The 25,637-nt window shown below is 38.4% G+C and overlaps 5 protein-coding genes across 11 annotated transcripts; 3 read left to right on the forward strand and 2 right to left on the reverse strand.

Annotated features, from left to right (window-relative positions):
• Positions 1–7,465: 7,465 nt before the first annotated feature.
• LOC129730397 (structural maintenance of chromosomes protein 4) lies at positions 7,466–14,505 on the reverse strand. Its single transcript, XM_055689703.1, has 5 exons — positions 14,211–14,505; positions 12,262–14,155; positions 11,096–12,170; positions 7,926–8,525; positions 7,466–7,867 (listed from the first exon to the last, which is right to left on the reverse strand). Exons 1-5 carry the CDS (start codon positions 14,335–14,337, stop codon positions 7,601–7,603), a joined length of 3,963 nt encoding a protein of 1,320 aa, XP_055545678.1. The 5' UTR covers positions 14,338–14,505; the 3' UTR covers positions 7,466–7,600.
• On the forward strand, positions 9,544–11,062 carry LOC129730398 (plasminogen receptor (KT)). 3 transcript variants are annotated; one of them, XM_055689705.1, is made up of 4 exons: positions 9,544–9,868; positions 9,952–10,192; positions 10,260–10,427; positions 10,481–11,062. In XM_055689705.1, the coding sequence occupies exons 1-3, from the start codon at positions 9,785–9,787 to the stop codon at positions 10,391–10,393; spliced, it is 459 nt and encodes a 152-aa protein (XP_055545680.1). In that variant the 5' UTR covers positions 9,544–9,784; the 3' UTR covers positions 10,394–10,427; positions 10,481–11,062. The 3 variants fall into 3 exon arrangements, with proteins under 3 accessions (XP_055545680.1, XP_055545679.1, XP_055545681.1); XM_055689704.1 differs by having other exon boundaries at positions 9,545–9,868; positions 10,260–11,062; XM_055689706.1 differs by having other exon boundaries at positions 9,560–9,656; positions 10,260–11,062.
• Positions 14,506–16,380: 1,875 nt separating the features above from the next.
• Positions 16,381–19,202, forward strand: LOC129727231 (probable ATP-dependent RNA helicase DDX23). Of its 4 annotated transcripts, none has more exons than XM_055684828.1 (2): positions 16,381–16,483; positions 16,674–19,202. In XM_055684828.1, exon 2 carries the CDS (start codon positions 16,691–16,693, stop codon positions 19,148–19,150), a length of 2,460 nt encoding a protein of 819 aa, XP_055540803.1. In that variant the 5' UTR covers positions 16,381–16,483; positions 16,674–16,690; the 3' UTR covers positions 19,151–19,202. The 4 variants fall into 4 exon arrangements, with proteins under 4 accessions (XP_055540803.1, XP_055540805.1, XP_055540804.1 ...); XM_055684830.1 differs by having other exon boundaries at positions 16,419–16,520; XM_055684829.1 differs by having other exon boundaries at positions 16,423–16,552.
• Positions 19,203–21,066: 1,864 nt separating this feature from the next.
• LOC129727859 (uncharacterized) lies at positions 21,067–21,924 on the forward strand. Its single transcript, XM_055686096.1, has 3 exons — positions 21,067–21,313; positions 21,373–21,499; positions 21,561–21,924. The coding sequence occupies exons 1-3, from the start codon at positions 21,180–21,182 to the stop codon at positions 21,855–21,857; spliced, it is 558 nt and encodes a 185-aa protein (XP_055542071.1). The 5' UTR covers positions 21,067–21,179; the 3' UTR covers positions 21,858–21,924.
• Positions 21,925–22,332: 408 nt separating this feature from the next.
• On the reverse strand, positions 22,333–23,277 carry LOC129727858 (NADH-quinone oxidoreductase subunit B 2-like). Of its 2 annotated transcripts, none has more exons than XM_055686092.1 (2): positions 23,147–23,277; positions 22,333–23,087 (listed from the first exon to the last, which is right to left on the reverse strand). In XM_055686092.1, the coding sequence occupies exon 2, from the start codon at positions 23,074–23,076 to the stop codon at positions 22,435–22,437; it is 642 nt and encodes a 213-aa protein (XP_055542067.1). In that variant the 5' UTR covers positions 23,077–23,087; positions 23,147–23,277; the 3' UTR covers positions 22,333–22,434. The 2 variants fall into 2 exon arrangements, with proteins under 2 accessions (XP_055542067.1, XP_055542070.1); XM_055686095.1 differs by having other exon boundaries at positions 22,333–23,079; positions 23,147–23,245.
• Positions 23,278–25,637: the final 2,360 nt, after the last annotated feature.

Here is a 25,637-nt window from a genome sequence, read left to right on the forward strand (position 1 = left end):
TGTGACTTGTACGATAACTGGAACTCCATTCTAGGGTAACAAGACTAACTTTCACTTGTGTCGAAAAGAAAGGAACTCCAGACAATTAAGACAATTGAACGTCTTTTCAATGAAACATACGTTCCAAAAGTAACTTTCGCAGTAAAGTAGAAGAAGCAATTTACGTACGCCATCAGCAATTCACAATTTTTCTAAACAGTTCTATTATCGTTTCTCTACGAAATTTAGCGAATTAGCGATTAGCGTTTCGAAGGCCAAACGCTAACAGTTTCGCTAACCAGCTCAAAAATTAGTGAAATCACTAAACCGCTAACTGAATATTAGCGTCGCTAATTAGCGATTAGAGAATTAGCGAAATGGTGCTCACAACTGCACTGCCGTAATCTCGCAGGCTGACGTATGCGACAGCGAGTAAAATTTTCAGTACGAAGCTTTTTCCAAAAACGTTTGTATAATGAGTGTTAGGACGAATTTCAACAATCTGATCTGTACATAATGCATTAATATAATCACAAAACATAGCCGAACATATGTTTTGTGGAAAACGGTTTATTAACTGAAGTTATGTTACCAAAGTCATTTTGTTATAGAAACAGCGATTCTTCTTTTACTGTTTCTACAACCGATTGACGTACATCCATCGTAGTATGCGACAAGTCGCTCTTCTTCCGTACAAAAATCAAGTGCGCTTTAGTTGTCCACGAGCATGGACCAAGCTTCGTGGCCTTAGAGGGCTACAGTATGATCAAAGTTTTGGAGATAGTCAACTGCGTTCCGCAACGAGTTTTATTCGAGCAGTGCATCCTTCGGAGTCCAAAAAAGGTCCGATTTTCCGCCATAGGACCTCGACGAATTTCTCTGCTAATGTCGTTCTCGGTAATCACCAGTTAGCCAGTGGTGGGCACCATTCCGCCAATTCGCTAATCGCTAATTAGCGACGCTAATATTCAATTAGCGGTTTAGCGATTTCGCTAATTTTTGAGAAGGTTAGCGAAACTGTTAGCGACGCTAAAATTTTGGCCTTCGAAACGCTAATCGCTAATTCGCTAAGTTTTGTTGAGAAGCGACAATAAAACTACTTAGAAAAACTGTGAATTGCTGATGGCGTACGTAAATTGCTTCGAAAGATGAACATAATTTACTGCGAAAGTTGCTTTTGTAACGTATATTTCATTCAAACAACGTTTAATTATTTTAATTATCTAGAGTTCCTCTCTTCACGACACAAGGGCAAGTCAGTCTTTTTACTCTAGAATGGAGTCCAGTTATCGTACAAGCCACTTGAGCATTTTGAAGAACAAGCTCAAGGTCTAGATTGAATTTTCGGCACACCAAGAACTCTCTTATTGTGAATAGCTCTAAACAGTATTTGTTTTCGTTTGTTTTACCACAGAAGATCAAAGTGGTCAAAATTTTACAAAACACGAGCAATAAAAATAGCGATATGACTATTCACATATTCACTGCGTTGTAACTTTTGGATACTGGGATTAGAAGCTGTCCAAACAGTGAGGGTCTCTAAAACGAAATGAAATAAATTGCTTTGAAGAAGCAAAATTTAAAACTGAGAATGAGCATGAGCATTATAAGGGAAGCAAAATTAAAAACTGAGCCATAAACTTGCAAGTGTTTCTACAGCAAATGACATAGATAGTAAAATCGTGAAAATTGAATAAACATTGATAACTGGGGTTGAATCCTCATCAAATTTCTGGATATAATCAAAGATAAATCGCTATACAGACAATATTTTTCCATTCTGACCATTTGCCATTTGACAATCTTATTACAACACTATGTAGTTGCTATATCACCCTAGTTGCTGCTACGATACACCTTTGTTGCTGCAATTTGGCCATGCTGCACTCACCATGTTGTTATCAAATTCCACGCATAAGTTCATACACATTGTTGTTTCATTCTTGAAACTTGTGATGAAACAACGAAAATGAATTGGCTCTACCTCCTGCGCTTTTTTGTCATTGTATAAGAAACTGAGATGTAGCTGCAACTTAGTTTCGCGTAGTAATTTGTTGCTGTGATGCACAAAGCTAAAATCGAAACAAATTTTGCTGCTTGGGAAGTTAGCGATTAGCGAAAGTTTCGCTAATGTGGGTTTAGCGTTTAGCGATTATCGAGCTAAATTTTCCGGTTAGCGGCTTAGCGATTAGCGTCGCTAAATTTTCGGTTAGCGGTGCCCACCACTGCAGTTAGCCTAGGTGCACGCACTTGCCAACTACGTCAATTTCATCCCCGCTAAGCTGAATCCGTGGTCGGAGATTAACACGGTCTTCTCTGGGGTCAATTGTAGGCTTCTGTTCATCATCCCGTTTAAGGAAATATCCATATTGAGTGGTATTCGATAATTTTGGGATGTTTTCCAGAGACAGAAGTCGGCATTTTGGGTTTTAAAAAAGCTTAATTTCTGGCCTCTGGGTATCATTCTGATTCCGGAAATTCTCATATTGGGTGGTATTTGGCCATTTTGGTCTGCTATCAAGAAATCAGAATTTGCCATCTTAGAATTCAAAATAGTCTCTGGGGGCAATTCTTGGCTCCTGGGCATCATTTCGATAATTTTAAGCTATTTTCCGGAAATATTGTTTTAAATATGTGTTTTACTTGGATGGAACCCTTCTCTTGCAGAGAAGAGAAGAGAGAGATGTCGTACCACCATAGAAATATTTCCTGCTCCCAAATCTACATGCCAAACTTGGTTTATTTGCAAGTCGTTGAATGCATCACAAACGTAGTTGGGTTGGATTTACGTCACGTTGAGTAGAAATGGCGGTTACGTCATTGCGTTTTCGTGAAATAATGACGCTATTTTTTGCACTTTTGATTAAATTTCGGTGCCTATAGGTCCGGCCTGATGTGTTCTATCGTTTAATCGCAAAAAACACAAATCGGCCACTTTGGCGCTTAAATCTTCGAGATTACGGCAGTGCAGACTTCTCCATAATGATAATTAACTGCAACACCTGCTACTTTTACATCTGAACCGAAACACGAGCAAAACTGATATTGAAGCTTTCGTTATTTTAACAGTTCTATTTTTCGAAATCTCGGCAAGAGTATTTTTGGTTCGACGATCGCAATTGTCTCGTGGATTACCTCATCCACCGTACGCAGTGTTGTTGCGAATAATGTTGTATGAGAGAAAAAGAGAGCAATATTTTTGCTTTGATTTGGGCTTTAAAATCGCCCAACAAACAATTTTGTTGATTTACAGCTTAATAAACTATTATTCAGTGGATTTCAACTAAACTATAGCTTAACAAGCAATTATCCAACAAAACTGTTTGTTGGGCTGTTTCCTCGTTTAATGCGGCATATTTGCGGCTGATTGTATTTATGTTGTATTTGCGTTGACGACAACCAACGCTCTTCTTTTGCCGACAATCACGCTCTCCTTTTTCCCTTTTATTGCTTCTGTTTGACTTCTGCTGGGCGTCTAGCATTTAACTAATTGCTTTTCTTTGATTTCTTTTTGACACCCGACATTTGGCTAAGAGGGAAAACTTTGGAACAAAAATACCTTATTTGATTGCTTTCATAGAAAAAAAAACCCGGCTATAGACCAGAGTTTTCTTTCAGGAATTTTACCCAACTTTTTTACGATTTCAGGTCGGATTCCAAGCCCAGTAACCCCAAACCCGAGCACTTTCAGGCACACGAGCAAAATACAGAAAAATAGAGATTTTTTTACGGGAACATATAGATTTTTCAAAATAAAATCTGGCAGCTCTGTAGCCTTGCGCTCGTCAAATTTAACTCTAAACTGAGTAGTCAGCCTATACACCAGAGAGACGCCGAGACGCTCACCGTTAAGGCAACTGTCAACATCAAAACGGACGAGCTGTAAAATTTTGCATTGCCGTTATCCGTTTTGATGTTGACAGTTGCCTTAACGGTGAGTGTCTTGTCATTTCTCTAATATACAGGTTCCCTAAAACTGAGTGAGATGTCACTCACTTTCGTTAAAAGTCGAGCCTTTGGCATCCCTATACCGAGTAACAGTGAATGACAATGAACTCATGTCCTGCACGCTCGTGAAAAGTAACACGGCGAATGAATTAGTTTTAATTCAATTTCATAAGTTGCATGGAAACGTCAAAAAATGAATACCGCATTTGGTGATTCTGTGTAATTTTTACACTGATTTTAGATTAATCTAGAATAACTCATTTTTGAATTTACCACTATAACTCAATTTTGAGTACTAAGCATGAAAAAACGACGCCATTATTTGACACGAGTGAAAAGGCGGCACCATGATTCAACATTTGTGCGCCATTATTTAGCCGTTGCGGCCGTGTAATCAGTTCTTGTGGCTGTTTGAGTGATTCCAAAAAATGATAAAATCGCTGAGAAGGTGGTCACGGACATTTTAAAAAGCTTTAGGGTACACATATAAACTTTTTTCATTATTCATTCTAAGGAACCAAAAGTTTTCAGGTTATTCGTGTCATCAGGAAATTTGTGGGAGAGTAAAATATCAAGTGATTATGCATCACAAAAAAAGAGCAAAATATACTTAAAAAATAAATATAATTAGATACCGTTCAGATAGAATGTAACCTAAGTTTTGTTTTGTTCTGACTGTTACTGGCACAAACCTCCCTTTCTACGCTAACATCACATTTAAAACTGAGTGGTTTTCCATTCTTAAACTGAGTACTTTTAAATTCTGAAAATGGTTAGTCTTAAATTCAAAAATGAATATTTTTCTATTGATAGTTTCAAAATCTAAATCGGTGTAGGTTTTAATTTTAAAACTGAGTAGTTTTAAATTCAATAAATGGATAATTTTGTACACATAAACTGATATTTTTTAAGAACTAAATGAGTTTTATTAAACACAAAAAATGAGTTCAATTGTATACATCGTTCTGAATAATAAATACACAGTATTTGCCCATACTATGGTTACACAATTTTGAATAACAACAGAGTTACTCAATTTTCGTGTTGTTCCACTTTTTATGGAAATGAATTGTTTTCTAATTATTTTTGAATTCATTTTAGGGAGCGTGTGGGCTCAAATTAATTTGTGCCCGCTGTCAGCAGTAAGATGAAGATGTATGAAAAGAAGCGGTGATATGCTATCTCGTTTTTACATAAGTTGAGATGTTAGCCCTTGAAACATGGCGTGATGCCAAAGGGGTGTTAAAAGTGAACCTACTCTGAACCTAAGAGAAGAGTGGCCAAGATGATACCACGGTTTGCTCCAGGTTTTTTGCTCCAAACGTGATTGGTTGATTTTGACAGCACGCGTGTGACAATATTCAAAAGGGGTTCAGCTTGCCGTGTTGCTAAACAACTGGTTTTCAACTCAATCATTGAGTAAGTAAAAGTGAAATATTGTGGACACAATTTTGTTTTCGTTGCGACAAAAAAAGCAAAAAAGGAATTCGAATTAAGTGCCAAGAGTTTGGTCGTAAAATTTTATCGATTTCCCAAGAATGCAGAACCTTATCGACAGTGGCTAAAAATATGCGAAAAATCTGAAAAAAAAATTCCAAATTTTAAAATCTCACGCCATAGTCAAATATGCAGTGAAGGTATTTCTTTTTATTATTATGTTGTTTATTTAGTTGTTCGTGGTTACGTGAAATCAAGCTTTTCTTGAAAACAAGCAATTTTCCCCTTGATTTTGCAACAGGAATTAAGGAATTAAGCCAAATATTTTTCATTCTGTTCTCTATAAAAAGTCCGGAGAAGTCAGAATAACAAAAAAAAAAGTTTGGCAGTGGTAGTATGATGATATAAATATGGACGAAGTTTTGTTGTTTTGTTTTATATGTTGTTTGTTATCCAATTTTCATTGTTGTGTTTTTTGTTAAATAAAAATATCAAATAAATAAATTTTTCTGGTTGCACTGGATTTTACGTAAGGCAGACGAAAATAATGTTCAACCGGGGATATGTTTCATAGCAAAGAAGAGAAAGAAGCCACTTGGCCACTCTTCTCTAAGCTCTGAACAGAGTTTTTATGATATTACTCATTTATGGGTAGAGTCACCATGTGTCAGAAATTGAGTACGAATTACCCTCTTCTTAGAAAACCGCTTAAAAATTAAACTGAGTAAAAGCTACTCAGTTTGCTCGTTTTGACTTTTGATCCCTTTGATGAATGAAACTGCCAGAGGATTGTTGCATACAATTATAACAAAATCACATTTTTTTTTTTCAAATCTTTGTATTTTGCATATACATATATGTAATAAAAAAGCAAACCTTATTAAATCATTAGTGTATCTTCTGCCTTAGCAGCTTCATTAAAACCGCAGCAATACGGCTCACTGTTACCCGGGAACTGTGACTTGAGGTTTTAAATAGTACACAAGCCAAAAAATCCATAACCATTCTCATATCTGGAGGAACTCTAATACACAAATAAAAAACACTTTTTTTCAAACAACAATACAACACGTTTTTCCAAACAACAACTTATTTTTAGCGAAACGTTTTTAAATGTTTTCAATACCACTCAAAAAAAAGAGTAAAGCAGAAAATTATGACAATCTGAGTAACTGTTACTCAGTTCGGTAAACGAAACTTACTCAATTTTTGACGTTTTAATAGACTATGTAAAACTGAGTCAAAGTTGCTCAATTTAGAGTTAATTGAGAGAGAAATTAAAGGAGCGTGTATATTAACAATCCAATGAGTATAAGATCTTTTATGCTCATTGTAAACAACCTCTTCTTTGTTCGGTTATTATGAATAGTTTCAAATAAATTAAAATTCATCTGTATCTCAATGCATGAGAATAAAATAATGAAAAAAAAAAACAATAACTATTAACTAAATTAAATCGAGCTGGAGTAGGTCATACAAATATACAAGGTTCGGCTCTGTCATAACTGTTTAAAGCCGTTTCTGCGCATGCTTGCAGCCATTGCTCACAGCCTAACATACAAAACACTATTGTCTTCCTAACGTAGCAATTGGATATTACAAATTATCATAACAAAATGAACGATATATTTTCAAATTTCTCAGTTATAATTTTAGCTCTTATATCTAGATATGGATATTGACTGTTTTAACATTTTTCTTTTATTTTCTTTGCAATTTTAAAATATTGTCCATAATGATTTGGTTTACAGCTAGAATAATTACATCAAATTAGATATATCTTATATATTTATCTTATGTTAATTGATTAAACGTGTTTCATATAAACTTCCAACAAATTTTATTCACACAAATATGGACTGTTTTTGACAATTTTAGCATATGTCGATGTACTTACCATCACGTCACGCAACTGACCTTACCAGCACTCCAATGCTATAATTAGACAAATCGACGGATTATTTTCAGACGCACATTTATTCACTGTCATTCTTTCTCGTCGTGAGTAATTCTGGTTAAAGTTCAAGGCAAGTCTCGCAAGAATTAGTTCCGTGTTTAAAGGTCTTTTCTTTCTTGGCACCGATAGGCTAGTCTCATACTATTATTCGTCATACAAAAAGTACTTATTGTCAAAGATATGTGAACATTTAACTTTACAGCTATAATAATATGTTGTAGTCAATAAGCAAAATGAAAATTAAATACACACAAATGAATACATTCACTTCATACTTTTTTAATTGGCATCGACCGAAACCTCCATAGATTTTTCACCGACAGCCTGCTCTGCCCCAGGATCCGATTGCAGGCTTAAATTGGGGTTGAACGAAAACGTCTGATGCTGCTGTTGCGAAGCGGAATGAAGAAATTTCGGCGGATCATTCTTGATCGTTACCGAATTAGTACAGTCCGTTACCTTGTAAATGCCAACCAGATAGTCCGACAGTTCGAACATATTTGACCGTAGCGAAATGATGATGAACTGGGCATTTTTCGTTCGCTCCTGATGAAAACAGCAAGAAACATTTCTTATCCATTATCTATTAGATATTTAAATTTACCTTAATGTAATGAGCCACAATGGACACATTTTTGAAATCGAGCGCAGCATCGATTTCGTCCATCACGTACAGCGGAGAAGGTTTGTAGTAATGCAGAGCAAACACTAAAGCCAGTGAGGAAAGTGTCTTTTCTCCTCCGGACAGATTTGAGATCATTTTCCACGATTTTTTCGGCGGCCGCACACTAAACACGATACCTTCATTGAAAGGATCCATCGAATCGACCAGTTCGAGCTCTGCATCACCCCCCAGCGTGATCATCTGGTACATTTCTTTTAGTTTCTTGGTTATGATGTGGAAACCCTGCATGAACTCCGTGAATCGCTTTTTCCTCACGTCGTCGTACAGCTGACGCATCTCGTTTCGCTTGGCCGTAATTTCTTCTAGAATGGCAACGCGATGCAAATATGCTTCCTGTTTTTTAAGAAACTCATCGATAACCGAGAGGTTTGGCTTGCTAGAGTTAAGCTTTTCATCCTGAAGGGAAAGTTGATACTGCAGATCAGTGAGCTTGTAACCGTCTAATTCTTCTTCAGAATATTCCTTTAGTGGTTCCGGAACAGGTTCTCCTGGAATCTCGTGAAGTTTAAGCGGTTTCAACTGAAAAAGAAAATGCGATTCGTACGTTGATTTTAATATTCTTTCTCCCCTTTCTCTTCCGAAAAATTAGTTGATTCTCCAGTGATTTATAAAATAAACACAGTAGTTAGTTTTTAAATAGGTAGTCAGATATATATATTTTCTAGATGTTATTAACATAGCCCGAACTGTAAAGAAACTCTTTATTTAAACAGTCATCCGCTATAAATAATTCAAAGAAATTCTTTTATTCTCTACTTTGAACGTTCAACAGACGACTTTTTTGTTAAAACAGACAAACTCATGAAAATATGTTTCCATAAATTTAAACATAAGAGCAACTTCAATGTTGCATGATCAGCCTTCCCAGCACATTTCAAAGATCACCAAATATTATAAAAAGCACATAAATTTTATAAACTTTTACGCGGGAGATACGCGCCCCTCAAAAAACTGCGTAATTTCTGGGATCCGCTTCAAATAACATCAAAAATTAATTCCACTTGCGAAACTATGGTAAAAAAATGAACAAGAACAGGAAAAAATAGGGAACATTTTTTAGAATTAGTTGAATTCAATATTGGAAACTATCTAGACATTCGATTCGGAATGAACGATTTGAAAAAAAGGTGCATGCCACGGGACATAACAAGTAAAGTTTTCGAAGTTTAATGTAGACTTCAATGTCGGAATAAGTTTTAGTAAACTCGGCAACAATGGGTACTTGTTTTAAAACAATCAAACATTGGAATCTACGGGGAAACTATAAAAAGTGATGTAAAAGGGACGAAAACTTTGGAATGTAGTTCAGATTGCGTTATATTATAGTATAAGCCACCAGCAGTATGAGAATGGTATTTGAGCACAATTTCGTAATCTTCTCTCATTTTTGACAACCTTGATGCATAATGCATTTTATTTCTCAATCTAAACAAACGTATTAGCAATAGTAAACTGTAAGAGTGATAACAGTACAAAAAGGAAGCACAGAAACTGATACCGGAAACCAGCGCCTGCGCATTCTCTGCAAAACATATGCCAACGTCGAAAGTAGAACAAGAGAATCCAGCTCATGTATATATGAGAACTACAGCTCCTAATAGTTTCTCTAAGAACATTGATCTAAATGCGTGTCGTAATAGTTTATCGTAGGTGAATAAACTGAATATCATAGCAGTTGCATCTTAGTACTATTAGAAATAAAAATCGATACGGTTTCCAGCGAGTTTCACCACTGTGATTTAGTGCAAGCAAGTTAACATTATATACGAAATAAAAACATGGGGAACTTTTTCTCACACCCAACTGGAGCAGAAGTCCTGAAAAAGAACCAGGAGTATATTTCAGAAATGAACAAAATAAAAGTGAATCAATGCTTAGGATACGGCTGATTTCATATATGCCGTTTACTTCATTGTCTAGACATATGATCTATTTTTTACTTTAGATGGAACGCTGGATCCAAATGCACTATCAGATCAAAGAACGAGAAGCAGCAATGCAGATATCCAGAGCAAGAGAACTATTCTATTGGCTGGGATCATTTTACTGTGTTGCAACAGTTGGTTTGATCGGACGGTACAACTCTACTAAAAGGGTCGCCGTTTTAGCACCGGTCGTACCACTCACATTCCTGGTGGCATATTATGCGGACCTAGCGTACGGAACTAAAGTACATCGGATAATAGGTTTGTGTTGCGAAACAGAAAATGACGAAATGTTGAATTAATAATACATGTATTTTTTTTTCTTCAGCCGAAGCTGAAATGATAATGCAACACGAGCCCGAATTGCTCGAATGGCCCAGTGGGCTGCCTACGGTATCGGAAATTGATTCTGCTCGGATGGAGAATGATGATAAGATTCGCTTGCATCCACATCAGCTATAAGCATGCAGCTAACACAATGACACCCAACACTACAGTAAGTAGTGACTGCTCATGTATGTAAACCAATCACATAATCACAAATTGTAGGACATCTTTGTCGCACAACAGTGTTACACGAAACTGCACGCAAAACTTACAATAGAAACAATGTTTTTACTGCTCGGTTCACGAGACCGCAAGTTTTCTCAACAATACATTCCTATTAATCATGCCGCCTATCACATAAAGTAATGTCCATCAATAACTCTTTAAATTAAAATTTCATGTTATCAGATTTTCGCTTCGAACAAATAATACTTGATAATATCAATCGCAACAGAAAATAAATCTGTAACCTCTAATTTATTTTTCTACAATCTCGTACGAATACACAGCTGTTGTTATGTGTAATTCCAGAAAGGCCATAAAAGTTATACCACAATACAATAACCTTTGTGCTTTATACTTCTCTGAGTCCGTTGAAGGTATTTGATAGATAAACAAATTGTTAGTCAAATAAAATTAAACCCTCGCCCATATTTGTATCTGTGAAACAGGTTTTAACGTATTAATCAAGTATCAATGTAAACTGAACTGAAGAGGATTAGGGAAAATTTATAAAGCAACTTGAATAGTTTGTTGTTAGTTTCATGACAGGTATCTAGTACATACAAGTAATATTGAAACAAAGGTGTTCCATAAACATGATAAGAAAGAACCTACCTTATTTTTCCAGTGCGGAATGGTATCCTTAGCTTCGTTTAACTTCTTCTCGATTGACTGCACTATCTGCTCAAACTCTAGCCGTTTCATTTTGCCTTCGGATTCTTTTTTCTGTATCGCAACAATCTCTTTCTTAATACTAGAGGATCCCTCGTGGGCTTTTTCGATTTCCACCCGCAGTTCGTCGATTTGCTGCTTCAATTGCGTAGACCACTCTTCCGATTTCTCCCGCTCTTCGTTACCCTGGCGTATAGCAGTTTCTGCTGCGATTACTTCTTCTTCCATGCTTTGGATTTTGTCCTCCGTCTTTTTCACATTGCGCTCCGACGTTTTAATTTCTACCGTCAGCTTGGAAATATTTGTCGTCAATTTATCGATTTGCTTCGTCAAGTTGGTAATCTTGGTTTGCAGGTCTTTGACCTTGCTATTGGTGATATCTGTTATTCTAGCAGTTACCAAGTCCACTTTTTTCTGGATAGAGTTTGCAGCATCACTTGAGGTTTTGTGAGCATCTTTACATTGTTTCACCTTTGCTTCAAGATCTCGCACCTTTTCTGGGTCAGAGTGAGTTTGGGCGACACGAGCCTCCTGCCGTTCGACCTGTTCTTTCAGGCGCGGTAACTGTTCTGCCAGACTGGTCACATCCATCCGTAACCGTTTGATCTCGTTCTCCTGATTTTTGAGTTGAGCCGTAAGTTTCTGAATATCGTGCTCTAGTGTACCTTGCTGTTCCTGAAGAAAGTTGATTTGTGATTGAATTTCTTCCGCTTTCACCTGAAGTTGTTCAACTTCTTTGTTTGACTTCGGTGTGTCAGAAGCGGATGTTTTTGTCTGCACTTTGGTGCCCATGCGGCCACGTTGCATTGACCGACCACCTCCAGACATTGTGCCGGACGTTTCTATGACATCACCATTGAGGGTCACTACCCGATAGCGCTTCGCACCATAAGCAATGCGTTGGCCCTGGTCGAGATTATCTGCAACCAGAGTATCCCGAAGAGCGAAATAAAACGCAGGCAGGACGCGTTCGTCCTCGACGCGAACTAAGTCAAACAAACGCGGTACGTTTTCAGGTCTGTTGAAGAGTTGAAATGGTTAGAACATTTTAACTATCACGAATCATTAGCATTGTAAATAATCATTTTTAACAGTTGATTTTTACTTACGTTTGAATCCGATTATGGCAATACTGCTCGTACTGTTGAATCTTTTCCAACGCAATGAAGGATGCGCGACCTATGTCGTGCTTTTTGAGAAAATCTATGCAAGCCTGAGCGTCATTAACCTTCTCAACGACAATGAAATCCAGCTGTCCGCAGCAGGTTGAAATGGCTACATCATACTTGGTATCGATACCGCCCAGGTTACCCAGTCGACCAAGAATACCAGGAATACGGCCCTCTGCTTTTTGTTTCATCAAAGCATCCAGCACTTTGCCCTGCGAACGGGTTGCCTGCATTGCCTGCATCGATTCCTGCAATTTAGCCTGCACCGTACGTAACTGCTGGCGCAATTCTTTTTCTTCTGTCACATTTTCCTGTAGTTTACCTTGAGCCGTTTGTAGATCGACTCGCAGCTGTGGCAAACCTTGTTCCAGTTCCTGCAAACGGACGCGTTTTTCCTCGTGAGATTTGTTTGAATCTTCATATGAATATTTTAATGTTTCTAGCTTTCGCTTTTCGGTTGTCTCGTTATGCTGACAAATTTTGAGTTCGGATTCTGCCAAGGATAAGGCCGATTTGCTTTCGTCAACAACTCGTTTAAGGTCAACCAGTTCCGTTTGAAGTTTTTCTTTTTCATCCAGCAAACCTTTTGTCTCATCCTTTAGCGTAACTAAGTTTTCAGCGAGTTTCGCTTCGATGTCCGTTTTCTGCCTGGTCAATGATTCAATTTTCTTCTCTGATTCGGTAATTTCTTTGGCATTTTTCTCCGGAATTTGTTTAAGTTCATTTAACTTGGTTTTCTCTGTTTCAATTTGATTTTTTGTCTTTTTCCGACGTTCATTCGTTGCCTTCATGTTGGCCTGAATCTTGGTGTATTTATCTAAAGAAGCTTTCAGGCTTGATTCCTTGTCTTCTTTTTGTTTTACTAAACCTTCATATTGTTTAATTTCCTCTTTAACCAAATTTTCTTTTTCTATTCGTTCTTTCTTCAGAGCCTCATACGTATCGTCATGTTTTTTTAAAATATCGTTAGCTTGCTCACGTTCACCGTCTAGCTCTGCAATCTTTTTTCGCTGGTCGCTAAGATACTTTTGGATCTGTTGGTTTTTTGTTCTTGTGAGTGCGTTTTCCAGCTTCAAGTACTCAACAGCTTCCGTCATCGGCTTCTCCAGGTCTTTCATTTCTCTCTCGGCCAATTTACACCGATTATGTTTTTCAGTTCGCTCTTCATTCAACGATTCAACGCGTTCGTTAATTTTAACCAGAGGCTGCTTATACCGTGTAGTCCCAACAATATCTTCCAAATATTCCAGCAAACCGCAATCTGCTTCCGTTAAAGCTTTCGGTTTCATCATTGAAATCGATTCTACTTCACCTTGCAGGATCAGGAAACGATTATGATCTAAATCGATTCCATGTTGTTTCAATAATTTTGAAACCTCACGGAAGTGCACACGCTTGTTATCTATTGTGTAAAAGGATGAATTATCACGGGATGCAGTTCTCGCTACGACGAACTCCGAATTCGGCACAACCTCGAACGACCCATCATCTCGGTCCAAAATCTGTTGGAAGTGAACCCCCACGGTGCAACTGTTTGTATTAGGATGCTTTGAAGAACTATGTAATAGCACAGATAGCTTTTTAGATCGAATTTTCTGGGCGCGATAACCAAAAACAAAAAGCATAGAATCAATTACGTTGCTTTTACCGCTACCATTCGGTCCAATAATAGCAGAGAAACGTTGATGAAATGGGCCCAACATTACGTGCCCCGCATAGCTTTTGAAATTATAGTTCGAAATATTGGTTATTATCAGCCGAGGACCCTTGCACTCCGTGGAACAGTATGGTGGCACAGGTGGTGGAATGTATATACCTCCGACACGAGTTCCACCTAAAATTTAATGTTATTGAATCGTAATGTAACATTTTAAAGCTTCTAAACCAACCTTCTTCGTCCTCCGAAAGATTAGCGTCATCTTCAACGTCCACTTCCATCGGTTCTGCAACCGGAGGCGCTGCTTGCCGAGCAATTTTAGGGGAAGGGCCACCCGAACGGCGTTTGTTTTTACTCATGTTTTATATGTTAAGCAAGTTTTTGTTTTTTTTTTTTAATTAGCTACACTAATTTTACTGATACAGCTATCAATTCAACAAGCAAAACATTCTTCACCAAAGTATCGCTAACAAACGAACGAAGTATAGTGAAAGCAGAATGCACAACAGCTTCACTTTTTTGACATTTTTTCAAACTTGCCGATGCAAATAATGGCCGTTAATTTGTATGAATCTGAAGGGCGAATAAGTTGAATTTTACACGCTCGTTGATTTTTAGCATAACTAAATAAAAATTACTCAATTTCGAATTTGGTATTAATCAGTATTATTCAGTGTATTCGCTTTAACGAAAAGCTTTAAAAAGATTAAACAGACTGTTTGCACCTACACCAACTTTCATATGTAATTGTGGAAATGTGAATGATGACAAAAGTTAAAATTTGCGGGTTAATCAACATTGATAATGCAGTGTACAATTTTATCCGACTTGTTCTTCACACCATCTGCCTACTGCCTCCCTTCTCATTTCTTTCCTCTTCTCTATCTTTTTTTCTATCAAGCATAATTGGGCTTCTCTATTATTTTGTTCGATTGGGAGGCGTAAATCTACACTCTGAAAAAAATGCACGTAAAATTTACCGGGAAAAGTGGCTTCCACCTTCGTTTCACGTAACTTTTGCCGATTTCTCGAAGGCCGTTCATGTGTTAGTGTGTTAGTGTCAACTTCAGTGTCAATCGTCTACGTCAGCGGTTCTCAACCTGGGGTACGCGTACCCCTGGGGGTACTTGAAAGCCTTCAGGGGGTACGCGGAAGAAAAATCAGTAATAGCGGACAAAGAAATTTTTCTTTATAATACTTTGTTGTTCAATCTTGCTCTTAAAACAAGACTGTAGCAATCATTGTTTGACCAGAGTTCAATTTGAACCTTAACTAGACTTCCACAACATGATCTACCACTACTCTCTCCCACTCTGCGAGAACATTCCAAGTTAGGGGGTACAATCGATATGAAAAATATTGCCAAGGAGTACGCGGACAAAAAAAGGTTGAGAACCGCTGGTCTACGTGTTGGTCAAGTAATTATAACCTGATTTTCACGTACTTTTTTACGTGATATTTAGGTGAAACCATAAACAGAATGCATAAACCCCACATGATATTCACGTACTTTTTACGTGTTATTCAGATGGAGTCTATGTGAATTTGAAGTAAATCACCCCTTTGGCATCGTGCCATGTTTCAAGGGCTAACATCTCAACATATGTGTAAACGAGATAGCATATCACCGCTTATTTTCATACATCTTATCTTACTGCTGACAGCGGGCACAAATTAATTTGAGCCCAGGACATGAGTTCATAGTCATTCACTGTTTCTCGGTATAGGGATGCCAAAGGCTCGAAGTAAATAGACTAGACAGCGCATATAAAAAATATAATTTATTTTCAAATACTAAAAAATAAATACTTGTTTAAAATCGTGTCGGAATCTCACACGAAAAAAACAGGAATGACCGGAAAGATGTCGTCCGTTTAACCGGCAGAAGGTGTTCCGCAGTGCAACTAGGGCACCTTAAGACAGATGTCGTTAGTGTATTAACGCATTTTGATCCAAATTTTTACACACGATTTTCAATTTTTTTATATAAACATGAGTGTCTGTTCACTGTGGTGAATCGTACGTGAAATTTAGGTGAAAGTTACTAATGTCACGTAAAATGGCAGATTTTCTGAAGTCAGTCACTTACGTGATTTTTCAGGTGGATTTTACGTGCCTATATTTTAGAGTGTATAGATAGAGGGTTCTCAAAAATGCAATGATAAATATTTAATAATATAGAATGTTATAAACATGTCACTATATATCAAAAATAGCTTGGCTCTAGCTTCGTCTGGTGTGTTTTTTTGAAATATTTCGTTAAGTTGGTCTAAAGAAAAATGCAATTAAACTCAAATGTGTATGCGCTAGCATGGAAACCCTTCAGGAGTAGCACAGATTGTATTTCAGCATTTGGACCCTTTCAAAAGGCTTGAATATTAAAACTTGTGTCAAACAAGGATAGGATTGGAAAACTGGCAACTCTTATTAACTGACTTTTTATGCTTTGTTTTTGTCTTTACTGCTGTGTGATAGTTACGAATTTTCAATTTTTGTAAAGAAAAGGTGAAAAATACTACTAATTCAGTGAAGCATGGCACTAGTTCGTATATCAGCACAATAATTAACTGCAAAGTATTTTGACTAGTTTAGTGGTTGAACGTTTTAGCACTATTTCTATATGTTTACGTCAATACGATTATAATTGTTTGGACACGGCTTAACAAGTTCACATTACTTGTTTTTTTTCTTGCAGATTGCAAAACCTCATTGATGGCCGGTGATAAAAAACGTCGTTCGCGGTCTCCACGAGATCGAGTAATTGATCTTGATAGAGATCGACCTCGAGACCGCGATAGATATCGAGAACGTGAATATCAGAATGATCGGGAACGTGATCGAGATCGATATGACCGTGAGCGGGAACGAGACCGGGATAGGGATCGGGATCGAGATCGAGGAGGGATATCCGGTAGTAATCGGGATCGACCAGTAGACAACTTGTCCAAACGGCGACCGTCGGATGAGTGGAATCGAGAGAAAAAGAAGAAAAAGGATGATACTGACCGAAAGGAACCGTCAGATGAAGTGGAAGAAGTCAAACCGGATGTGAAAAAGGAACCGACTGTTAATAAGAAGGAACCACTGTCACTTGAGGAGCTTTTAGCGAAAAAGAAAGCAGAGGAAAAAGCCCGAAGTAAACCAGTGTTTATTTCAAAAGAGCAGCGTGCTGCTGAAGCATTAAAAAGACGCCAGGAAGAGGTTGCTGCAATGCGAGCGGCCAATGCCAACTCCGTTGCAAAGTTCGGAGATGTCCCAGTCACTGTTTTATTGAACAGAGAAAAAAAAGACGTTCTAGAGAAGTATGATCGCAGAGAGAGGGAACGCGAACGAGAACGTGAAAAGGCTAGAGACAGGGATAGGGACGGAAAGGATAAGGATCGTGGACAGGATGATGACAAAAGACGGTCGACTGCAGAAGATCCAACAGTTAAAGATAAAGAAAAGGAACAGGAAGCAATTCGCGAACGCTATTTAGGTATTATCAAAAAGAAACGACGAGTGCGGCGGTTGAACGATAGAAAATTTGTGTTTGATTGGGATGCAGCTGAAGATACCTCGGTGGATTATAATAACCTTTATAAAGAGAGACATCATGTTCAATTTTTCGGACGTGGAAACATTGCTGGTATCGACATCAAAGATCAAAAAAAGAAGCAAAGCAAATTTTATGGGGATCTTTTAGAAAAACGTCGAACTGATGCTGAAAAAGAGCAAGAGAAGGTTCGTCTAAAGAAGGTCAAAAAGAAGGAGGAAAAGCAAAAATGGGATGACCGCCACTGGTCGGAAAAAGACTGCGATGAGATGACGGAGCGAGATTGGCGTATTTTCCGCGAAGATTATAATATCACTATAAAAGGTGGAAAAATCCCGAATCCGTTCCGAAACTGGAAGGAATCAGGCTTTCCAAAAGAAATTTTGGATATTATCGACAAAGTTGATTATAAGGAGCCAACACCTATTCAGAGACAAGCCATTCCAATCGGTTTGCAAAATAGGGACATTATTGGTATTGCGGAGACCGGTTCCGGTAAAACTTTGGCGTTTTTGATTCCGCTGTTAACTTGGATTCAATCTCTACCTAAAATCGACCGACTAGAAACAGCTGATCAAGGACCCTATGCAATTATTTTAGCACCAACGCGCGAGTTGGCTCAGCAGATTGAAGAAGAGACGCAGAAGTTTGGTCAGCCGCTTGGCATAAGAACCGTTGTCGTGGTCGGTGGTTTGTCTCGAGAAGAGCAAGGCTTTCGACTTCGCTTAGGTTGCGAAATTGTTATTGCTACTCCTGGTCGATTGATTGATGTTTTGGAAAATCGCTATCTAGTGCTCAACCAGTGTACGTACATTGTATTAGACGAAGCAGATCGTATGATTGACATGGGTTTCGAGCCGGACGTACAAAAAATTCTTGAATACATGCCGGTCACAAACTTAAAACCAGACACCGAAGAAGCCGAAGATGCGTCTAAGTTAATGGCTAATTTTAATACAAAAAAGAAGTACCGACAAACGGTCATGTTTACTGCTACTATGCCACCAGCTGTAGAACGGTTAGCTAGGACATACTTGCGTAGACCAGCTACGGTATACATCGGTTCCGTTGGTCGACCTACAGAAAGAACAGAGCAGATAGTTCATATCATGACCGAGAACGAGAAGCGCAAAAAGCTGATGGAAATTCTTTCTCGGGGTGTCGAACCTCCTTGCATCATTTTTGTCAACCAGAAAAAAGGAGCCGATGTTCTGGCTAAAGGTCTGGAGAAACTCGGTTACAATGCGTGTACATTGCACGGTGGTAAAGGTCAAGAACAACGAGAGTATGCTTTGGCCTCTCTCAAGAACGGTTCCAAAGACATTTTGGTTGCAACAGATGTTGCTGGGCGAGGTATTGATATTAAAGATGTCTCACTGGTCATTAATTACGATATGGCTAAGACGATTGAAGACTACACCCATCGTATTGGTCGTACAGGTCGTGCCGGAAAAACTGGCTGTGCTATTTCTTTCTGTACAAAGGACGATAGCCATTTATTCTACGATTTGAAACAAATTATCATGGCCAGCCCGGTGTCCGTGTGTCCTCCAGAACTGATGAACCACGCCGATGCACAGCACAAGCCTGGCACTGTTGTCACCAAGAAACGGAGAGAAGAAAAAATATTCGCCTAATTGTTTGGCACAATTTCTTGATGAATTTCGAAACATGCTTATAAAATATGTAGCTATTCGGTTCTCATTATTACTATCACATGCCTATCCTGAACTGTGTTAATAAGCATAGTTTTATACTAGATGAGTAATGTTCTGCCTTATACCTGCTTCTAATTCAACGCAATGAATGTAATTTTAATGAAATTTTCTGCAGATTTATTACATTTTGAAAGCAAGATTTTCGAATTCAGCACCGGTTTTGACATTAGACTTCTTTTTTGTTCACACTACGCGAAAATATGATCTTATCGATTAATCAAATTTCAAATGTCCAATCATTCAATAGAATGCAATCATGGAAAAGTCGCGAAGTAGTTTTATCGCTTATTGTCAATTTCAGTGTAGATTGTCTTTATAAGTACGACAAAAAAGTACGAAATTGCCTGGGGCAGATATATTTTCGTGGGGCCCTCTTTTCTTAGAGGAAATTACTGCACGGTCCACTGGAAGGTAAGGAGTAATAAAAGGTCTTCATTCCGTCATCTCGTCTGTCATGTCTGGCCGAGGACTAGGGTGGGGGCCCGGGGCAATTGCCTCCATTATCCGCCCCCCTTCCCCCCCTTCTTAATCCGGGTCTGATGGTGACGCTTCGCTGAAGACCCCCTTCCCTTCCCTGAGCACGTTACGTAATGTATGATGATTCCTAAAGGTCCAAACACAATTCGCGTTGACGGTGTTGCTGATATTTGTTCGGTTTTTGCATGCGAAAAAGAAGGAAGGAAATATTTTTGCTTTTGTTATCACGCACATTTTGACAATTACATATGAGTGTTCACGTAGGTGCGAACAGCCTTCAAAATCTCTTTCAACGCGAATAACCCGAATGGATACGTTTGCGGCAATTTGACAGTTAGTCCATACATTTTCTGTCAAATCAACGTCAACGCAACGAAAACGTATCCATTGTGCTTGGGCCTTAACTCATTATACTACACTATAAGAAATCCACACGTTACTGCCAAGTGGATTCCACTTACTTCTATGCTAACATTGCTAACAGATGAAACATTTCATATCTATGTGGAATGCACTTGCGTTTCAGTTCACAGCACAAAATCAAGTGTCTTCCCGCATAATCAATAACCTTTAAACGTGCCTAACAACAACAACTAGTTCGGGATATAGTTTCGACTGTATGGGGTATCGTTAAACCATTATGGATTATCATCCGTTTATGGTTATTAATTATGCGGGTTACATTTCGGGTTGCCATGCCATGCATACCAAAATCAATCTTTTTATAAAAAAATACACTTCAGTGTATTTTTGTTGATCATTTCGTGACTTTTTATTTGACGACAATCTCACAATCTTTCCAACAACATGCTAATAAATCTCACCAGCACGGCATACCTTTAAATTTACAATGCGTACTAAAGACACCTAAAGATACTGAATCAAGTGATTATTCATTAACCACTGTTTTCCTTTGTTTTCCCGTTTTTTCTCGAAGTTCTCCGTTTTTCTCGAAGTTAACCCAGTATTGACCTGGCATGCTGCCCGGAGCGCACCGTATAATTTGTCAGCTTCAACCCAACCGCCGCTCGTGCTTAGTTCGTAAACAATTATCTGGCATCTCTTGTTTACTTGCGTCGTAAATTGGCCCCGACAACTCTGTTGATATTGGTTTGGTTTTTACTTGTGAAAGTGTAGGAGGGAAATATTTTTGCTTTTGTTTTCCTTTTCACACATAAATTGACAATTGCATATGAGAATTCGCGTATAGGTGCGGACAGCTTTAAAAATCTCTTACTTGTGTCAGGTCAGGGCCAATCGCATTTTCGTTTCTTTATTCATCGCTCGACAGTGGAACAAATAAATTCGATATTATAAGTATTGACAACCCTGGCCACAAGTATCGATATCGATACTCAGCAATGCAACCATGCGGTGTTTAATGTCTAGAGTGTTTACGAACGCAGAAAAGGAGTCTTGCTAACTTAAAAATTGAGCTTATTTATGTAGATATTGTCTTTATACTACAAACATGTTTAGAAGTATACTTTCATCCTATATCAACGGAAATAGACAAGTTGTGTTTATCAGAAATTATGGCAAGCACAACAAAAAATTTCTGTACAAGGATGGTGTCAAAATAAACAATATATTCTACTATCCAAGGTATTCTATTTGAGCTTATGTAATTACTTCATATCTATATGTGAAAATAATTGTTCTAGGGAAAACGGACCTGATCTTCCAAATATTGAAGAGCCGTCGAAGTTATTTAGGGTTCGTCGAACAAAACCTGTTAAAGGGTGCCCCTATTGGGAGAAACGAATACTTCGTGATCTTGGTCTTTATGAGGTAGGTTTTTGGATACCTTTATAAGTACCTGTGCTGAACTAAAAAGCCTTTCCGTCTATAGTCCAATGCAGTGGCAGTAGTTAAGAACATTCCAGAGAACAACGCTCGCCTCTGGAAGGTAAAACATTTGATTGAAGTGTTACCGATAAAATTCCCGCACGGTGAACCCACGGCGGCCGATATAAATTATACATTTCTCAAGGAAGATGGTAACTGTGTTGTCATCAAGGAACTACAAACACGCAACATCCGCGATGAGCGAATGGATGCAGCCGTCAAGTTCACCAAGGTTGAGAAAAGAATGGATGGAGAAACACTAAGAAAAGATTCTCGACTCAAATGGCTCAATCCGTGGTAGTAACTCCGTTGGTGCATTTAGTAGATCTTCAAATAAAATTTGTTGGTGAACTCTGCCAAAGCTTTTATATTTGCATATTTTTTATGCTCCCGTATACTGTACAGTGAAGTACCTAAGGGCACCTACATTACGTTATTGAAACTGGACCCTTTTGTTTAGTGGACGCAGATTTTGCAGCTAACTATTAATAAACGGGACAATTTTTAGGCTAGGGCTCCGATTCTAATATAGAATCTCTTGAGTCGCGATACGAACGTATGAGGACTGGTTTGTTTGCCCAGCATCGTACCTCGAGACATACTAGAAGGGCCTATAGGGTAGACATACACGTTTTATGCAATTTAGGTTCTGTACTATTTTAATTCTGTGAATCTAGCAGTACAAAAGCGGAAATTGTTTGATGTGGGATGTACTGTAGATATATGCAAAACGTAATCTATAACAGTCTATTTGACATAATTGATATAATATACGGTTAGAGTGAACAAATTACGTAGAGCAAACGTTTTATTGCGCATTTACATTATTACAACTGGATAGCTTGCGCTACAAAATCCAATTCAGATTATCACTTGATTTACTTTCTGTACCACATCTGAAGCGTTTTCATTCGCTTGATTTTTTTCTGCAATTGCAAAACTCCATACAGTAGAGCCTCAGCGGTTGGTGGACAGCCAGGCACGTAGATGTCCACCGGAATAATACGATCGCAGCCGCGTACTACCGAATAAGAATAATGATAATATCCACCACCATTGGCGCAGCTTCCCATCGATATGACCCATCGTGGTTCCGGCATTTGATCGTAAACTTTCCTGAGAGCCGGTGCCATTTTATTGGTCAGTGTTCCGGCAACTATAATGCAATCCGCCTGCCGTGGTGAAGCACGGAAAGTAACTCCAAAACGATTCATGTCGTAACGTGGCGCGGCAATATGCATCATCTCGACGGCACAGCAAGCTAATCCAAAGGTGAGAGGCCAAATTGAGCCCTTGCGACCCCAATTCAAAAGATCATCTAAACGTGCTACGCCCCATTCGGCCCAATTAGATTGCTTAGTTCCAAAAGGTGAATACGGCAACTTTTCCGGTTTGTCCTTCTCTACCACTGGTAAAGTACTTTTTTCGCGATTTTGGGAAGGAACCGCAGCTGCAGTGATGCGAGGAACAGAGGCTTTCCAGCCTTTGGAGAGCACCGGAACTAGTGCTGAACGCATCATTTCCTATAATGCTACCAAATGAAGTAATTTTTTCGAGATACTTACTTTTACATTGATCGAAAATACTTACAAAATTTCAGCAATATTATTTTTTACACAGGCTAAAATAAATTTTTGTTACGCAAGCTGTCATTCCAATAGGTATTACCTGTTTTATTTTGATCAGCTTTTCGTTTTCTTGCAATATTTCGTGCATTGAACATTATTTTGAATATCACGCAATACAGTGATGCTAGATATTAAATACTACAACTTGTACAGCCTACAGTGAAAATAACGCTCACGCCATACATACCAAATAAGTTTGAAACATCAGAAATCTACAATAATAACAACCTATAGTGTAATGAAATTTCGAAACTTTGTAAGGATTGGACGTTATGACCAACATGGATATTCCGTATAGAGTGAAGGAAACAAACCGCTCTATGTGGAACAATGGAGGGCCTAACCCTCCACCTCGCATCGTCAGTTTTTATACGAATGGCTCGTAAATGGGATCCCTAACGGGATCTTGTATATACGGACCCGGTATCAGGGAAACGTTTTCCCTGGGCAAATGGCTCACCGTTTTTCAAGCAGAGGTATATGCCATTTATATCTGCACAAAAATATGTCTGAAACGCAACTAGAGACATGCCAAAACCGGTATATTCTCGGACAGTCAAGCAGCACTACTAGCACTTAAGCCCGTCAAATGCGCTTTCAAACTTGTTTAGGAATGCATTGAAACTCTACGGGAACTTTCCCGACAGAACTCAGTTCAGCGGTTTATTGGCCCCGAGCCGTTTCTGGATACGTCCAATTCCGCTATCAAAAGCGAACTACTAACTTTGGAAAGGTTCGAAATAGCATCCCAATGGCAACAGATACAGGGTTGTAGACAAGCTAAACAGTTAACCTATCCGAACCCTGGAACCGCTAGAAAGCTACTTAGTCTAAATCGTCCCGTCTTCTTGTGTACGGGAATGTACACTAGAATATATTATAATTGGTTGATTATTTCCATCAATGATTATGTCTTTTAATTTATGAATACTAATTAGGTTGCATCCCAGGGTTGCATTATTTAATCACGTTTTTTTTTTTTTGTAAAAATCATCTCTTCTTTAGTAAAATTATCGAATTAACGTACATCATAAATATCAATCGTATCGTAACCTTCTATTGCAAAGTGGCAATGTTATTATCTTTGATTGCGCCAAAGATAACTAGGACAAGATACCTAGCTTTCATATTTTCCATACATTTTGAACACGACCGATTTCCGACGGTTAGTGCTGCCATCTGATGACTTAAATTATTATAAAATTGTCACTATGAGCAAAACCGATTTATCGTACATAGTCCGTCATCGATCGTTGAGCTGTTCTAGGTTGTATATGAAAAAGGTGTAGCAGTTTGGTCAGTTCGACGCTTAAGATAACATGCAGATTAATGATATTGTCATTTTTTGCACTCAATGCTATTGTCTTCCAGATGGTCTCAAGATACGATGCTGGCCTAACAAGCCAGTCGTCGTAGGTTCGAGTCTCGGCTCGGGAGAGACTATTAGTGTCAGTAGGATCGTAGCGCTAGCCATGCAATTGTCCTGTACACTAAACAGTTGGCTGCGAAGTCTGTGTATAACAAACAGAAGGTCAAGTTCCGAATCGGAATGTAGCACCAAGGCTTTGCTTTGCTTTGCTATTGGCATATTTTTGCACTTCAAAGTACGAAAGAAAAGTGTGAATTTGACTGTCAGAGTGGGCGTTATATTTATTTTCAGGTCAAAATCTACCCAGGGGCGGACGAAGAGTAATTTGAGCTGCAGGCGAAAACTGATTCGGCGCCCTATTGTTAAGTTTATGTTATAAGCATTTTTAAAGAAGTAGGCACTACCAGGCAGTTTTTGAGAAGTCGATAACCTGCCGAACATTCAAATTATTATTATCATTAGAGTTTTATTTTTTTAAATTTTTCGCTCACTCATTTGGCGTCATTCGATGATTGACGAGCAGGCGACCGCCTGCTTCACCTTCGCGTTAATCCGCCCCTGAATCTACTAAAACTTAAAGTTTGATTGTCGCAAGCCAGGTTTCAGAACCATTGTGCATATGGTCAGGTTCATCGGGGCACCCGATTTTTGCTTTATTAACCTCGGCAAGAGTGGAAAACTTGGATGTAGAGCGTGCTCATAGCGGTTATCAGGAAGTTCTGATGGTACGACTAATTTTGATTCTTCCGGAAAGTTTCATGTTTGAGAACTAAACATTCGTATACATTATTATCATTTTTCGGATGGCAGCACCGTACAGTCGTCCACATGGATACTGAAAAAATTGTTTCACCTTTCAGCAGTCATGTCTTGGCCTTGTCGTCAGTTAATTTTGCGTTAAGTATACATCATATTGACAGTGTATGAATTAGTTCGACTTTTGCTCACGCGCAGTGACAATCATGTCCGATGAATTCTGCAAGAGTCAGGTATTTTGTTCTAGTCATCTTTGCCTGCGCTCAACAAATTTCGATGTATCTATAGTATACTATAGTATAGTTTATAACACCGTCTATAGTCCGAT

Source organism: Wyeomyia smithii, chromosome 3, assembly GCF_029784165.1.
Source record: "Wyeomyia smithii strain HCP4-BCI-WySm-NY-G18 chromosome 3, ASM2978416v1, whole genome shotgun sequence".
NCBI classification, from domain to species: domain Eukaryota; kingdom Metazoa; phylum Arthropoda; class Insecta; order Diptera; family Culicidae; genus Wyeomyia; species Wyeomyia smithii.

What these genes read in the sequence shown, in the direction of transcription:
- LOC129727858 (XM_055686092.1), bottom strand. Translation starts at nt 23,076, where the DNA reads ATGATGCGTTCAGCACTAGTTCCGGTGCTCTCCAAAGGCTGGAAAGCC.
- LOC129727859 (XM_055686096.1), top strand. Translation starts at nt 21,180, where the DNA reads ATGTTTAGAAGTATACTTTCATCCTATATCAACGGAAATAGACAAGTT. An exon ending in AATATATTCTACTATCCAAG is followed by an intron (nt 21,314 to 21,372) that starts GTATTCTATTTG and finishes TAATTGTTCTAG; the next exon opens with GGAAAACGGACCTGATCTTC. An exon ending in GTGATCTTGGTCTTTATGAG is followed by an intron (nt 21,500 to 21,560) that starts GTAGGTTTTTGG and finishes TTCCGTCTATAG; the next exon opens with TCCAATGCAGTGGCAGTAGT.
- LOC129730398 (XM_055689705.1), top strand. Translation starts at nt 9,785, where the DNA reads ATGGGGAACTTTTTCTCACACCCAACTGGAGCAGAAGTCCTGAAAAAG. An exon ending in CAGAAATGAACAAAATAAAA is followed by an intron (nt 9,869 to 9,951) that starts GTGAATCAATGC and finishes TTTTTACTTTAG; the next exon opens with ATGGAACGCTGGATCCAAAT. An exon ending in TAAAGTACATCGGATAATAG is followed by an intron (nt 10,193 to 10,259) that starts GTTTGTGTTGCG and finishes TTTTTTCTTCAG; the next exon opens with CCGAAGCTGAAATGATAATG.
- LOC129727231 (XM_055684828.1), top strand. Translation starts at nt 16,691, where the DNA reads ATGGCCGGTGATAAAAAACGTCGTTCGCGGTCTCCACGAGATCGAGTA.
- LOC129730397 (XM_055689703.1), bottom strand. Translation starts at nt 14,337, where the DNA reads ATGAGTAAAAACAAACGCCGTTCGGGTGGCCCTTCCCCTAAAATTGCT. An exon ending in TGCCATAATCGGATTCAAAC is followed by an intron (nt 12,171 to 12,261) that starts GTAAGTAAAAAT and finishes ACTCTTCAACAG; the next exon opens with ACCTGAAAACGTACCGCGTT. An exon ending in TTGTGGCTCATTACATTAAG is followed by an intron (nt 7,868 to 7,925) that starts GTAAATTTAAAT and finishes TGTTTTCATCAG; the next exon opens with GAGCGAACGAAAAATGCCCA.